The 13575-nt window shown below is 61.4% G+C and overlaps 1 protein-coding gene across 1 annotated transcript; it reads left to right on the forward strand.

Annotated features, from left to right (window-relative positions):
- Positions 1 to 1714: 1714 nt before the first annotated feature.
- On the forward strand, positions 1715 to 13465 carry GDPD2 (glycerophosphodiester phosphodiesterase domain containing 2). The gene is made up of 16 exons (XM_085325447.1): positions 1715 to 1739; positions 4633 to 4782; positions 5742 to 5845; positions 5921 to 6014; positions 6276 to 6335; positions 6778 to 6876; positions 7279 to 7372; positions 7835 to 7980; positions 8459 to 8541; positions 9059 to 9209; positions 9767 to 9982; positions 10859 to 11010; positions 11374 to 11521; positions 11782 to 11864; positions 12201 to 12229; positions 12541 to 13465. Exons 2-16 carry the CDS (start codon positions 4669 to 4671, stop codon positions 12591 to 12593), a joined length of 1626 nt encoding a protein of 541 aa, XP_085181573.1. The 5' UTR covers positions 1715 to 1739; positions 4633 to 4668; the 3' UTR covers positions 12594 to 13465.
- Positions 13466 to 13575: the final 110 nt, after the last annotated feature.

Genomic DNA, 13575 nt, shown 5'->3' on the forward strand with positions numbered 1-13575 from the left:
CACGGCGCGGGCGCCGCCGCGCGCCGGGACTCGAAAGGGGCTCTGGTCCCTCACTCAAGATGGCGTGCCCCATTAAAAGATGGCCGCCGCCGCCTCCCCGGCTTTCGCATCGCACTGAAGCCGCGCAGCCCGCAGCAAAGATGGCTGAGGCCGCGTGGCGGCCCGGCAGGGAGCCGTGCGGCGAGCGCAGGGGAGGGCGRCGGCAGGTCGGGTCTGACTCCGCTCGCCCCGCGGTGCGGGGCCGCGGCCGGGCCGGGGCGCCCCGCGGCCGCTTAGGAAGCGGAGCGGTGCCCGGCGCTGAGCGACCATAGAGTGCGGCGGCGGCGAGAGCGGCCGTGCGGGGCGCGGCGGCGGCCATTGCGGCGGGGCCGCGGCGGACACCTTCCCCCTCGGCTCCTTCGCCAGCCTCAGCTCCCACCGCAACCGTCCAGCCCGCCGCTCTTCTCCGAAGCCTCTTCCAAGCGCCCCCTCTCCCAGTCAATCCCAGTCCTCTTGCTCGCGCTCACTTTCCCCAGCTTTAAGTGATCCTTCACGTCTCCCTCGCTCCCTCGCCTGTTCACGGGCTGCCGCCTGGTCCCTGGCTCAGTATCTTTAATCTCCCCCTGTAAAACGATTTTTTTTTTTCATTGCTTTGCATCCTGGTCCGGTTTGGCTGGGAAGAGTTTGGCCCAGCTACCGGGTTGCGGCAGCTGCGTCGGATGAGCTTCGCCCACCGGCTCGCTGTGTGGTTGTCTGGGCTGGGAATCGTTTCCCCAAACCAGCAGGATATGTGGAAAAAGAGAGAATCCTGCTCAGAGCTGACCGAGTTTGGGATTGCCGCTGTGCCCTCCTGGCTCAGCATGTGGGGGTTTGGGTTCCCCCCCCCCCCTTTTTGAGGAGTGGAGCAATGAATGCTCTTGCACCACCTTTCCRGTGCTGCTCCAAACCCGTGTGGTTAGAGCAGAAAATCCTGAGCCCCCCCCCTGCGTCCTGGCCCTCCGCAGGCACGGAGCCGGCTGGGGCGCAGGAGGGAATTGCCCTGTCCGGCTGCGGGTGGCATCAGCCCGCTGTCTCGGAGCCGCCTTTCATCCGCTGCGGCAGCGAAGTTTGGATGCTTTGAAGCATCTCCCGTGTCTGAATTAGCCTCTCGGACAGGAAGCCGCTTTTACCACGGTGCATCGTTGCTTCTCCCTTCAAATGTGCCCTGACGCCTGGTGCGTGGGCATCAGCCTGGCCGGCTGTGGTGACCGGGCACGCGTGCGTCCCAGGCTTTTCCCGAGAGGAAGGGGGAGCTCCTTGGCAGAGGGGCTCYGTGCAGCCTCCTGCCTCGAGGCCCAGCGGTGCAAGAAGCATGCATCCGTCTGCCTTCCCCGCTCCCGGAGCTTCAATCCACTGGGAGCGTGGGCTGCCTGCAAACTCCTCTGTGCTGCGGCTCGTGAGCCTCCCCCCGCTCCCGGGGCCCTTCTCTGCTTTCGGAGCCGATGCAGAGAGGAGGCTGCAGCCAGCCCCGCGGAGCGCGGCGGCCCCGGGGCGCAGCCTGCCCCCCGCCRCGGCAGCCCGCCTCTGCCGGCCTGTGCAGACCTGCAGGCGGCATCAGCAGCGCTGCCGGGCCGCAAACACACCCCGCAGCGGGGCGTGAGCAGCGGCAGGAGCCAGGCGAGGCTCTGCTGCTCAAGGACGCCCGGCGCAGAGCTCGGCCCCAGCGCTCACCTGCTGTGCCGGYGTCCCAGCTGCAGGACCCAGACATCTGCCGGGAGCAGGTATTTCCCCTGCTTGGCTCGCTGCCCCGCGGTGGCAGCCCGGGCCCTGGGAACGCCATCCCACCCTGCCGTGGGACGTGCCGAGAGAGCCACAGAAAAGTGGCAAAAGGGGTTGATTTCTGCCCCCCCCCTGCTCTGCATGTGGCTGGGGGAGGAGAGGGGCTGGCTGTGCGGCTCCCACCCTGCCCCGGTGAGAGGGGAYGAGGCGCCCGGGGCTGGCTGCAGCGGGGCAGGAGGCTGGGAGCGGGGCGTCTCTGCTGGGCTTATTTCTCTGGGGTCATCCTGCACCCGTGCTGACCGGGRAGCTCTGCCCTCCCTTCCGCAGGGTTCCTGCTGATCTGACCTGGGGGCGTCCCGGCTCGGCCYGTTTGGCACGGTGGGTGAGCGGGTCTCGCCTAGGCTTGCGACCGGTGCTGGCCCGTGGCCGCGGGGTTGTCCTGTGCCAGCACCCCTGGGGCACCGAGGTCCCTGCTGGGTTCTGAGCACACAAACTGCTTTAGCAACAGGTATGGGACCCCTCCAAGCCCCCTGTGCCCTCATGCCAGGGCCTRGGGTGTGCTTTGGGGCTGTTCAGTAGCAGCTCCTTCAGAAGGGCTCCTGACAAATCCCCAGCTCCCTGCTGTGTGCTCCCCCCACCCCAAGCTGTAGTGGAAACTGAGCAGGGTCTGCAGTGTGTCCAGCCTGGCCCCAGTTGGGACCTGTGCTCTGTGCAGGGGGTTTGCAAGAATATTGCTGCTGCACTGGAGCTCTCCACCATGGGAGCGGGTTGGTGTTTTCCCTCTGCACCCACTAACATGGTGCAGCACCCTCCAGGGAGCACTCGGCAGGGGAGATATGCAACCAGCTCCTGCTGCGCCTCTACCAGGCTCCAGCCCTGGCTGCAGCAGCTGGAGCCTGGCCTCCTGCCAGCACAGGGCTCGCAGCTCTGCTGTGGAGCGCCGAAAGCAATGCTGAAGTCCAGTTGGTGCCCGCGGTTCCTCCCACAGTACTTTGTACCTTGCATGGAAGCCAGCCAGCATAGTGGCAGGATTTCCCTGAGCAGCTGCTGGCAGCAGCACTTGCCCTGCTCGAGCAGCTAGATGGGGACAGGAGCAAGTCCCAGGGGAGGCTGGCTGAGCCCGCTGCTGCCCAGGGGAAGTGGTGCTTCTGCTGCCAACGACAGCATGAGTGTGAGCCTCTACCTGGAGCGCCTGGGCAACAGCAAGAGAAACTGCTCGGTCCCGCGGCTTTCTGCCCTTGCATTAAGACCAGCTTGCTGGTGAGCCTCTGCCTGGGTGGTGGGCAGTGGATGTGGGCACCGTGCTGTGCCGAGCATCCGCTGGCTGCGTCCACTGCTGGCACCCCCAGGCCTGAGCCTTGGGCCAAGCCAGTGAGGCCGTGGCTGTGGTTCTGCTTTGCTTGGGGACACGCTGGGCTGAGGCTTGGATGTGGTTGCCTGATAAGATCCCTATCTGTAGCTACTGGAGAAGCCACCTCGGTGCAGAGAGGGCTGGCTCAGGCCTCTCCAAGGGCTCGCTGCGGAGGGAGCGCCCCAGGTGCCAGGCAGCGTGGGGGTCCTGCTCGTGGACCAGCACCTGGCTGTGCTTGTGCCAGCAGCACCGCTCTGTGGGGGCTATAGGAGAAACTGCACCCAAGCTCTAGAGACCAATGTGCTGGTGGTATTTGGGCGCGAGGTCTTGTGCTGGGGCGGTGCTGAGCGCGGGGGGAGGCTGCACGGACCTTGACTGTAGCCAGGGCGCAGCAGAGCCTCTCTGACCCACCAGCCGGCAATGTGTCTCGGGTAGTGCAGGGGGCACAAGTGCTTGCACCACTAGGTTGGAACAGGACATGGACCTGCTAGACATGCTTGTGCCACCAGCTTGGCCAGGATGCGGCTCTGGTGGTCTTTTAGGTCTCACATCCAGCCCTGGAGTTGGGTGGTCGCAGTGAAACGTGAGCCTAGCTCGAGGTGCAGGAGCAGTGATGATGTTGCCTGGGGTAGGAGGACAGGGCTGTGGATGTCTGAGGCTCTGGAGAGGCGAGGGCAGTGAGAGGAGCCGTTCTGCAGCATGGACCTGGGGTTTCTGGGGGTAGATAGAGGGAGATGCTGTTTGGGATTCCCTGCTCCCTGCCGTGGAGCACCAGGAGTCTCAGCACTCGAGCGAAGCTCCCTGCCCTGCTCTCCACCACTGTGCGTGGGGGCCCAGCCCGGGCTCTTGCAGTGCCTGCCGTCGCTGTAGCAACCATCCCAACCTGTCTGCCAGCCAGAGCCAGCCCCAGGCCCTCGCCGGGGTCGAAGCAGGCGTTTCCCTCTCCTAGAGCTGTTGCATGAGCCGGCAACCCGAGCCGAGCCCCTCGGCCGCAGCTCCTGCAGGCCCCCTCGGGGACCCCTCGCCAGGAGAGCTTGCTGGAGGGCTGCCAGGACAGCCCCACGTCGGCAGGGACCCGGGCTCGCAAAGGAGGCCGCGCAGTTTGCAGGGTGGGGATTGCACCCAGGCTGCGCGGGTCTCGCAGGGGCGCACGGCAAGCGTTGCAGCGTGCTGCCCGGCGTGCCCGTGGCGAGGCTGCCCGGGCCTTGCCCCCCGCTCGCGGGCGGCACAGCGAGCCCCTGGCACGGGAGTGGGTCCCGCTCCTTGCCGGCTCCCGGCTTGCTCCGGCTCGTTGCACCAAGAGTCCTGGTGCAGCCTGTCCAACAGGTCGGGCCGCAGCACGCGCTCCCTGGCGCCGGGCTCTGCCCCGCGCCTGGGGCAGGGCTGGCGGCGCCGCTATGGCTCGGGGCTCCGGAGCAGCCGCTCGCCGTGGTGCTTGGCGGAGGGCCCCAGCACCCCGCGGTGCCTCGTCCCCGTGGGGCTGGGAGGCTCGGTGCGTGTCAGGGGGGGCGTCGGTGCTGATCTGCTTTGTGCATCCCCTGCAGGACACCCGACCCGCTGGCCTGGGACAGCGCTGCRCCATGGCAGAACTGCCTGGCTGCTGCCGTCGCGGGGCCACCTGCCTGCTGTGCCTCTACAGCTGCCGATGGATCAGCRCCAAGAAAGAGAAGAGGAAGGGCCTGAGAACTACCAAGGTGATGCCAGGAGGGGTGCTGAGCACCGGCYGGGCTGGGGAAGGGCTCCTGCGCGAGGGTGCACCCCGACTATCCCCTTGCTCGCGCGTCTGCAGCAGGGCCCGCRCGTGCCTGGAGCAGAGCCCTGCAGCCTCCCGCGGGCTGAGCGCAGCGGGCAGGTCCCGGGGCGCAGCGACCCTGCCGAGGCACGTGGGAGGCACGGCTCCCGGCCCAGGTGCGGCCCCTGCCGAAGCGGGTGCTGGCAGGGATGTCCCTGGTAATTTGTAACCTCGGAGGGGTGAGGCCCTGGGATCCTCTGAGGTCTCCCACTCCCATGGGAGCGGCTGTGCCGCTGCTTGTCCGGTCTTGCCTGGAATGCAAGAGCTGGCGCTGGCTGCCGGGTGCCCCGCTCAGCACCTGTGCTGCCTCGCGGGCACGGGGCTGGAAGCCCCTGAAGCTGGACCCAGCTCAGGCTGGGCAGGTGGGAGCTGTCTGCAGGCTCCRCTCCATCAAACCAGCTCTAAGTCGCAGCACGCCTCTCTGCCCAGACCCTCTGGTGAAACTGGTCCACCCTTAGCCCACAGATTACCCAGATACCTGGGAACTGGAACTGGCGCCTCTGACCCCCAAATCGCCAGCCTGCTCCCAGCGGGGCTGTGTGGCAAGGAGGCAGCCCTGGCCACAGGGTCTGTCCTGCACAGCTCTGGCTGCTCCCCAGCCTGGCACTGGCAGCTTTTTGCAGGAGATGCTGATCCGTTTCCTGCATGGTAGGTCCAGCCAAGAGAGCTCTCCCAGAGCATCGGCAGAGCTCAGCGGTTCCTGCTGTACAGGACAACTTGGCTGCCTGGACCTGAAAGGCCAATGTCTGCTGTGGCATGGGCCCTGTTGTAGGCTGGGTGGTCCCTGTGGGTCTCGGTCACCCAGCAGCGAGCAGGGTGTCCAGCAGGTGTGTGCATAGCTGACACTTCTCTGGCTTTCAGTGTGACTGCAGCTGGTTCTTCTTCCTTTTCTGCGTCTTCCTCTTCACACTGGTGTGGCTGTACTTCGCCATTGTCATCCTCAATGATTTCCACAACTTCAATGAGTGAGTAGCGCCCCATAACAAGCCCTGCTCCCCACATCTCCTCTGCCCTCTGACCCTTTCCTTTGCTTTTTGCAGGTTCATCTTCAAGCAGAGGAAGTTGTGGCTCGACTGGTCCTTGGTCCTGCTCATAGCAACAGCACTGCTGATCACCTACTCTGCCATGCTGCTGGTGAGCCCTGCTGATCCCACCTGGGCTGACAGCCGGTGGGAGCAGTGCTGAGCACGAGCTGGCCACTGTGCCCTCCGTAGAGACAGCGGAGCCAGCAGCATCCCGCCTGCCGGAGCTGTGCCAGCCAGGCCTGAGCATGGCCTGGGAATCCCCCCTGTGCCAGAAGGGCTACAGCTCCCATGAGAGGACTGGGTCTTGTGCCCTTGGAGAGCTGAGGTGTGGGGTGCAGCCCAGCTCTGACATTCCTTGTTCTTCCTGCAGGTCCTTGCTTTGTGCTTGCAGCTCTGTGGACAGCCCTTGAAGCTGCACTGGGTGCACAAGGTGAGAGACTGGGGTGCAGGGAGCTGCTGGCTGCCCTGGCTGTGGGTGCTGTGGGTATGCACTCTTGGCTCCAGCACTTCCCCCTCTTCTGCTGCACCCTATTCCTTGGCAGCCTCCAAAGAATCCTGCTCCTCATGCATTGGGAAACTGAGGCCAGCCCAYGGGGGCTGTGCTTGGGCTTGGTGTGTCCCTCCTGAGCTGCAGCCCTTAGTCCCCCAGGCACATGGCTTGGTGATGGGCATCTTCTACTTGCTCAATGAGTGTGGTACAGAGTTTGACTGCAAAAAGGGGGGGGGGGGGAACTGGGTCTTGGGATTACAGGGAGGGCTCGGGGGACCAGGAATCTGCCTGCCCTGCCAAGGAGAGCTGGCTCCAGTTGGTGCCCAGCTGGCCTGCAGCATGTCCCTGTGTACCCCTAACTGCCTTGTGCCCTGCCCCACAGAGCCTGCTGATCGTAACAGCCCTCGTGGTGGCTGCAGCCTTCACAGGGCTGGGAATAAAGTGGGCGGAGGAGTGGAAAAGTGCACGCATCTCCCTGCAGGTGAGTCACCTGGATACCAGAGGTGTACACCTGGTACCTATCACCTGGCCTGTGGGGACAAGACACAGGGCAGTGACTGGGACCCCGGCATGGCTGTGTGCTGTCAGGGGCTAACTCCTTGCCCCGGCTCAGACTGGCTTCTGCTGCCTGGCCAGGCAAGGTTCCCCTCTGGCCCTTGTAGCCCTACCTGGGGCTGCTGCAGTTGGGGTGAGAAGCAGTGGCTGGACTTGGAGGGGGAGCCTGTTCAGCCCCTCCTGGGATCCCCGTCCTTTCTTCTCTGGCACTGTGGCTCTTCCACTGATACTGACTGCAGTGATGGCTCCTTGGTCATGGAGCACGTGGATATTGGAGGGAGGGAGGGTGCTGGGCTGGTGCTGGCTGACGCTGCCTTTGCCTCCCCAGGCAACGGGTCCCTTCCTGCACATTGGCATCGTGGGGGGAATGACGCTCCTTGCCTGGCCGCTAGCCAGCTTCATCTACCACTGCCGCAACACAGGTACCCCGCAAGGTCTCCACCTCCCCTTGACACACGCGGGGTACCCAGGTTCCTGCCACCCAGCCTAGAGGCACTGGCAGTACTGTGGCGGTGGTGTGCAGAGAGGCTGGGTGCAGTGGGAACAGGTCCCAGGGCTCATGGCCTGGCACTAATGTCATCACACCTGCTCTTACTTGCTGTTTCTCATGCCCAGCCCTTGTTGCAGCTTCAGCGCTGACTGCTTTGCAGCTGGGAGAGGTGTGCAGATAGCAGGCTGAGTCCTGCTGAAGCCCTGCAGTGGGGTGCAAGGACATGTGGTGGCCAGGAAATAATCTGCTGTGCTTTTGATGCTGGAGATGCAATGCCTGATCTAGGGCTGCCCACGGGTTAATGCCAGGGGAAGCAGCCTGGCTTATTCCTAAGGACCTGCACAATGCTTCCCCTGTGCTTCACCCCCTCTAGCTTCTCTGCATCTGTCCACAGGTGTCAAGGTGTTTCTACTGCTTGTGTACTGTGCYGTGATGATTGCTCTGTATCTGGCTCCCCTGATGATTACCTCTCCCTGCATCATGGAGGAGAACCAGCTTCCCCCTAAGCCAGCCCTGGTGGGCCACCGAGGGGCCCCCATGGTGAGTGACCAGCACCAGCAGTGTCCTAGCGGAATGGCTGAGGTGAAGCAGGGCTGGTTCCTCAGGAAAGCTGGCCAGGCTGCAGCGCATGGCATCAGACCCTTGCTGGTGCAGGCTTGGACAAGCCCCTGGCCAGTCCAGTAGGGAAGGATCTTCACATCAGCCTGACCAGCACGGGCTGGAGAACATGTGGGTGAGGAGGGTGGACACAGCAGTWCTTGAGGCAGAGCCTTTTGCTGAGCTCTGCCAAACACGGAGCTGGCAGTTCTCTGCAGAAAGCCTGGCTGCCCAGCATGGGCTGGACACGCTGTGGCTGTCTGTTCCCAGCCCTGCCGGCCTTCCTTGATCCCACCCCATGCCAGCGTCACTCTAGTCTCATTGTTGCCAAGCTTTGGGGTGCTGCAGCTTGGCAGGATTAGTGCCTGCCTCCTGCACCTTCCAGCCTGTGCCCTCTGCAGTGACACCACTACCTTTCCAGCTGGCGCCCGAGAACACCCTCATGTCGCTGAATAAGGCAGTGGGCTGCGATGTGCAAGTCTTTGAGACGGACATCATGGTGAGGTAAAGGGGCAGCAGGGACTTGGAGGAAGGGGTGCATGTGTCTGAGGGCATCACTTGCTCGTGGGGCACTCTGGAACAAATCTGAAAGACTGAGAGCCATTTGGAGACAGTCCTGCTCACGTGGCTCTTCCATTCCCACCTTTCCTGTATGGACCCGGCTCCAGACTGGTGCCCTAGTGACCTGGGAGATGTGCTGGGATTCTCCCCTCTCCAGCTACATTGCCTTCCAGTGCATTAGAAGYGAGACACTGGGAGGGCAAGGATGCTGCTGGGAAAGCAGACCCTGGGCTCTAACTCATCTCTTGCAGTCCCACAACTGCTTGGTTCATGGCTTAGTCTCTTAGTGCTCTGGGCTTTCTAGACACTCAAGCCTTTGTGCAAAGGTCCAAAAGTAGGCATGGCGGGGGAGCACCCCCTTCAAGATATGAGGGAGGGCCTAGGGTGGCTGGGGCAGGGCTAGGGAACAAGCAGCCTGCAACACAGATGACCCATCTCTGCTTTTCTGCTCCTTTGCCAGTGCTGATGGGGTCCCGTTCCTCATGCACGATGAGAAACTCACSAGGACCACCAATGTGCAGGCTGTGTTCCCTGAAAGGGCCTCGCTCAACAGCACTGCCTTCAACTGGACAGACCTGCAGCAGCTGGATGCTGGCAGCTGGTTCCTGGAGGTCAGGGTGCCCCTGGGGTGGCTGGTCAGGGATGGGTGTGTTTGTGGGTGAAGCGTGAGCCCTGCCCTGGGGAATGTTCCCTCTGCAGCACTGGTCTTTGCAGATACCTGGACAAGGTGCARAAACACTTCCATGCTTAAATGTGGGTACGGTTAAACCCCAAAGCTGCTGCTGCAGCTAGGGTTTGTTCTGACTCCAAAGCTGAGTCACGGAGGAGCCGGGTTTGAGGGGAGATGTCTCGTGCACTCAGCCAGAGTTTGCTCTGAGGGGTACAGCCTGCCTGGACTTGGAGGAGGCTGTGGYGACTCTGCTCACAAAAGGTGACTAATGAACTGCTGAGCTGCTCTGAATGCCCACAGGTGTTGGGGCTGCTWGAACAGTGCTGTTAGTGGAGAGCAGGGGAGATGTGCCCTGTGGGTGTGCAGGGGAAAGATCCCCATGGCAAGCGTGCAGAGAGGCCAGTGTGGGAGGCTGGGGAGCCCGGCTCAGGCTCCAGTTTGGGAGCTGGGAGCTTGCAGGCTCTGCCTGTGGCAGTTAACTCTGCCTTACCCTTGCAGCGGAAGCCGTTTTCCACTGTGCAGAGTCTTTCTGCTGTCGACCGCAGCCAGGCGAGTAAGCAGAAGATCCCTTCCCTGAGACAAGTGCTGGAGGCAGTCAAGCAGAGCAATATCTCCATCATGTTTGACCTCCGGCCTGAGAACCACACCGATTACCAGAGCTTTGTCAATGCCACGCTGGACACAATCTTGCAATCGGGCATCCCATTACAGCAGGTAACCTGGCTGCTGCCCCACCGCTGCTGGGCCCTGTTGTTGCACCGCTGTCATGGTGGGAGCTGCCCTGCCAACCTTTCTGAGCATCCCTGTTATCCCAAATACCCATTTCATACATGCTCCCTGCTGGGGCACCCTGTCACACAAGAATCCTGAAACCGCTATTAGCCAGTCTTGGACTCCGCAGCATTTCTTGCAGGAGATCAAGTTGCCTGTTGTTAAGGGTTAACGCCTAAAGCTTTAGGCCCCTCCAAATACTCTGGTTCCCCAGCGCTTGCCACCCTGATGTTTAAACAGTGACTCAGAGTAGGGAGGGTAAGAACACTGCTACTGAGAGCAGGAAAAAAATGCTGGGGTTTCCACCTCCCTGCGCTGTGCCACACCTGTGCCCGCAGCTCCCTGCCTCTTGCCTTTCCTTTGCRCTTCATCCAGCCTCTGCAGCACAAGACATGCTGCCCTCAGGGGATGAGTTAGCACCCAAAGCACTCTCCCTCTTGGCTCTTTGGGAATTCCAAGCAGGAGGGGATATTGCAAAGGCTTGTAACCTCCTGCTGAGTCAAGGTGTGTTCTAGCTGCAGATCTGGAGTCAAGTGGCTGCTCTTACAGATTCATGTAAGGATGCAACTGTCCTACTGCAGCTTTCTTAGGCTGGAACTGTTTCTGCCTGTAAGTGGTATTTGTTATGTTCATGTCTTGGGTGGGACGAGTCCTTAGACTGTCCTGGCTGAGATCCTTGTGGAAGAGCTGAGCAGACACATGGAATGGGGGCAGGAAGCAGCTGTCTGGGCAGACCATGTGTGCCTGGTTCTGTAAGGAAACATCTGAGCAGAGGAAACTTCTCTCTGATGAATTATCTCTTCTCTGGCTCTTGTCTAGATCCTCTGGCTGCCAGATGGGTTCAGGGAACAGGTCAAGCAGCAAGTCCCAGGCATTCAGCAGGTTTACGGCCGGAAGAAACTCAAGAATGAGAAGGAGCTGCTGCTGCATGTTAACCTGCCCTACCAGGACATGAGCTCTGAGGAGATCAGGTGAGAGCACTGTGTCTCGGAGCCTGGGAGCAGAGGGCAGCGAGGCCTGGGCGCTGTCCCAGCTCTGTCCCAGTGTCCAGCAGAGGGGAGCAGCCAGGGCTGGGTACTGGCACAGTGCAGGGAAGAATAGAGGATATGCTACAGCCTAATGGACAAACATGCCTCGTCAGACAGGCTGGTGCAAGGGATGGAGCTGGCTGCAGTCCTTAGYGTTGCCAGCAAATCTGCCCTGGGTCTGGCACTCTAGCTGCTGTTCCACGTGGCAGCAAGAGCTGAATCACATCCCAGGCATACAGGCCGCTGCAAGCTGAGCGTGCTGGCACCCTGCTGTCTGCTGCTCTGACTGCAACTGTCTCTCTGCAGGCAGTACCGTCAGGACAACGTCTCTGTCAACTTGTATGTGGTGAACCAGCCCTGGCTCTTCTCTGTGCTGTGGTGTGCTGGGGTGAGCTCTGTCACAACCAATGCCTGCCAGGTGCTGAAGGAGATGAAACACCCCATCTGGCTGCTTGTAAGTGAAGCCTCCATCCTTCACATGCCTTGCTGTGTTGCTCTGGCTTGTCACAGTCCTGTACCCCAGGCAGTTGTGGGTCTCCTTCTGCAGTTGCCCTTGGCAGCTGTCTGGAGGGTGGCTTTGCTCAGCACTGTGCTGGAAGGTGTTAGTATAGGAATGTGTGGCCCTGCACAGGACAGCTCGCAGAGCAGTCTGGGCTATGCCACCAGCACTCCAAACYCTGGCTGGTGTTAATCACCTGTCTTGTTGCCCTGCAGCCCAGCAGCACATACCTCATGATTTGGATTGTTGCAGACTGTGTCTCCTTCCTTGTGATCCTCTGGGCCTTCTTCCTGGTGAAGTAAGTCTGGTCCCTTCACCTCTCCTGGGGCAGTTTTGTTAGGGGGAGGCTGCAGTGTGCCTTGGTGTTTGGTGYGCACTCAGACCCAGCGGTACCACCTGCTGCTGCCCATCTCTGGACTCAGATCCCAGAAGCACTCCCCTGTCTAGCTGTTAAATGAGACAGAAGTATCTGGAGGGAGCTTTTATTACAGGGCTGTAGMTAAAAATCTGGCCTGACCCCTCCTCAAGCTGCTGAATGCCTTAGGCTGCACTCACCAGCTTGCTCTGCACTGYAGGGCTTGATGCACTAGGTTTGGGACTGACCTGCTAATGTTGATCCTGTTCCATTTCCTAGGAAATGCTCCAAGAGAAGACAGCCAGCAGGTAACAGTGCATGGATGTGAGCTGCCCCCTGCCTGCAGAGCCAGCCCTGCGGTGCTGTGTAAAGCTCTCCCTGCTGCCTCACCAGCACTGCAGCAGCTTTCTCCTGCTGAACAGAACAGAGCTGTCAGGGTGGGAAGGGAATCCCAGCCTGGGGAGCTGCTGTCCAGCCCTTAGCAAACATCTCTGTGGGACAGCACTGGGGAACCCCACGCCCTCCCAGCCTCCTCAGACCTGCTTTTCAGGCCGCTCTGCCTGCTGCTGCGGGAGAGCGGCTGCCTGCAATGACTATTCTTTCTCTCTGCTCTCCCCAGAGTCTGAGACGGATGTGCTGCTCACGAAGATCAACAGCCTGATGCAAGAGTGACCCCTCCGGCCTGCATCAGCCACGGGGAGGGGCAGCTGGAGATGTGCCCAGCTCAAGTGGGGAGTGCTTCTCTGGCCAGCTTCAAGGCTCCTTTCCTTTGTAGACATCTTTCTGAGCTTCCAGTTCCCTGTAGCCCTTCTGGTTCCTAGTGTGGTGCAGAACTGGCCTGGAGCTGGGTTCCTTGCTCCTCCTAGCACAGACAGGACAGTGCTTATGCAGGGATTTCCTGGTGCTGGCTTGTGCCCCAGGGTTTGAGCGCTTGTCCAGCGGTGCTGGGACCAAGACCTTGGCCCTGGGCTGCTGCTTTGAAGGCTAGTGGGGATTTGAGTCCCTGTTGCATGCAGGGATATGGCAGTCTCTGCCTCTTACCAGCAGCTGTCCAACTGGGGATGTGGTGACCTGTTTACCAGGAAACTCTTTAATGTGCTGCTGCCCGGGGGCTTGGACTGCTCTGTGGCATGGGGAATTGGAGAAGGGTGCTGCAAGGGAGGGAGCTTTTTAGAAGATAGATCTAGGGATGGTTAGGAAGCAGAGCCCCTCCAAACCTGGTGCTGGGCACAGGAGTCTTCCTCTTATTGCTGGCTTCTGGCTTGTGGGCTGGGGTGCTAGCACCCAACCCAGCAGTGCCTGTTGAGCTGGTGGAAGAGGGAGCTGGGCTGGGTTTGGAGAGACCTGTCTGTCCTGGAGCAGAAAACATGTCCTGAGGCATATCCCTGGCTGAGCCGTGGTCACGCTCCTGCTGCTGCAGGGGCACAAGGGAAGGGAGCAGTGTTATTTGCAGTCAGCCACTTTGCGGCAAGGCCTTGCACGTGGAGGAGGGGGTTTGTTTTACTTGTTCTGAGCTATTTATGTCAATAAACGAACCGCGAGGTAGGCCCCGGCGGGCTGAGTTTGGGTTGATGCTTCCCTGCCCCGCTTCCAGCTCCGCTGCACCCCCGCCCGGGCCGCGGCGGGGATGCGCGGCGTGTCCGTGCCATCTAGC

The sequence above is a fragment of the Rhea americana genome, unplaced genomic scaffold, assembly GCF_003343005.1.
Source record: "Rhea americana isolate MKP2758 unplaced genomic scaffold, rheAme1 scaffold_98, whole genome shotgun sequence".
Lineage (NCBI taxonomy): Eukaryota > Metazoa > Chordata > Aves > Rheiformes > Rheidae > Rhea > Rhea americana.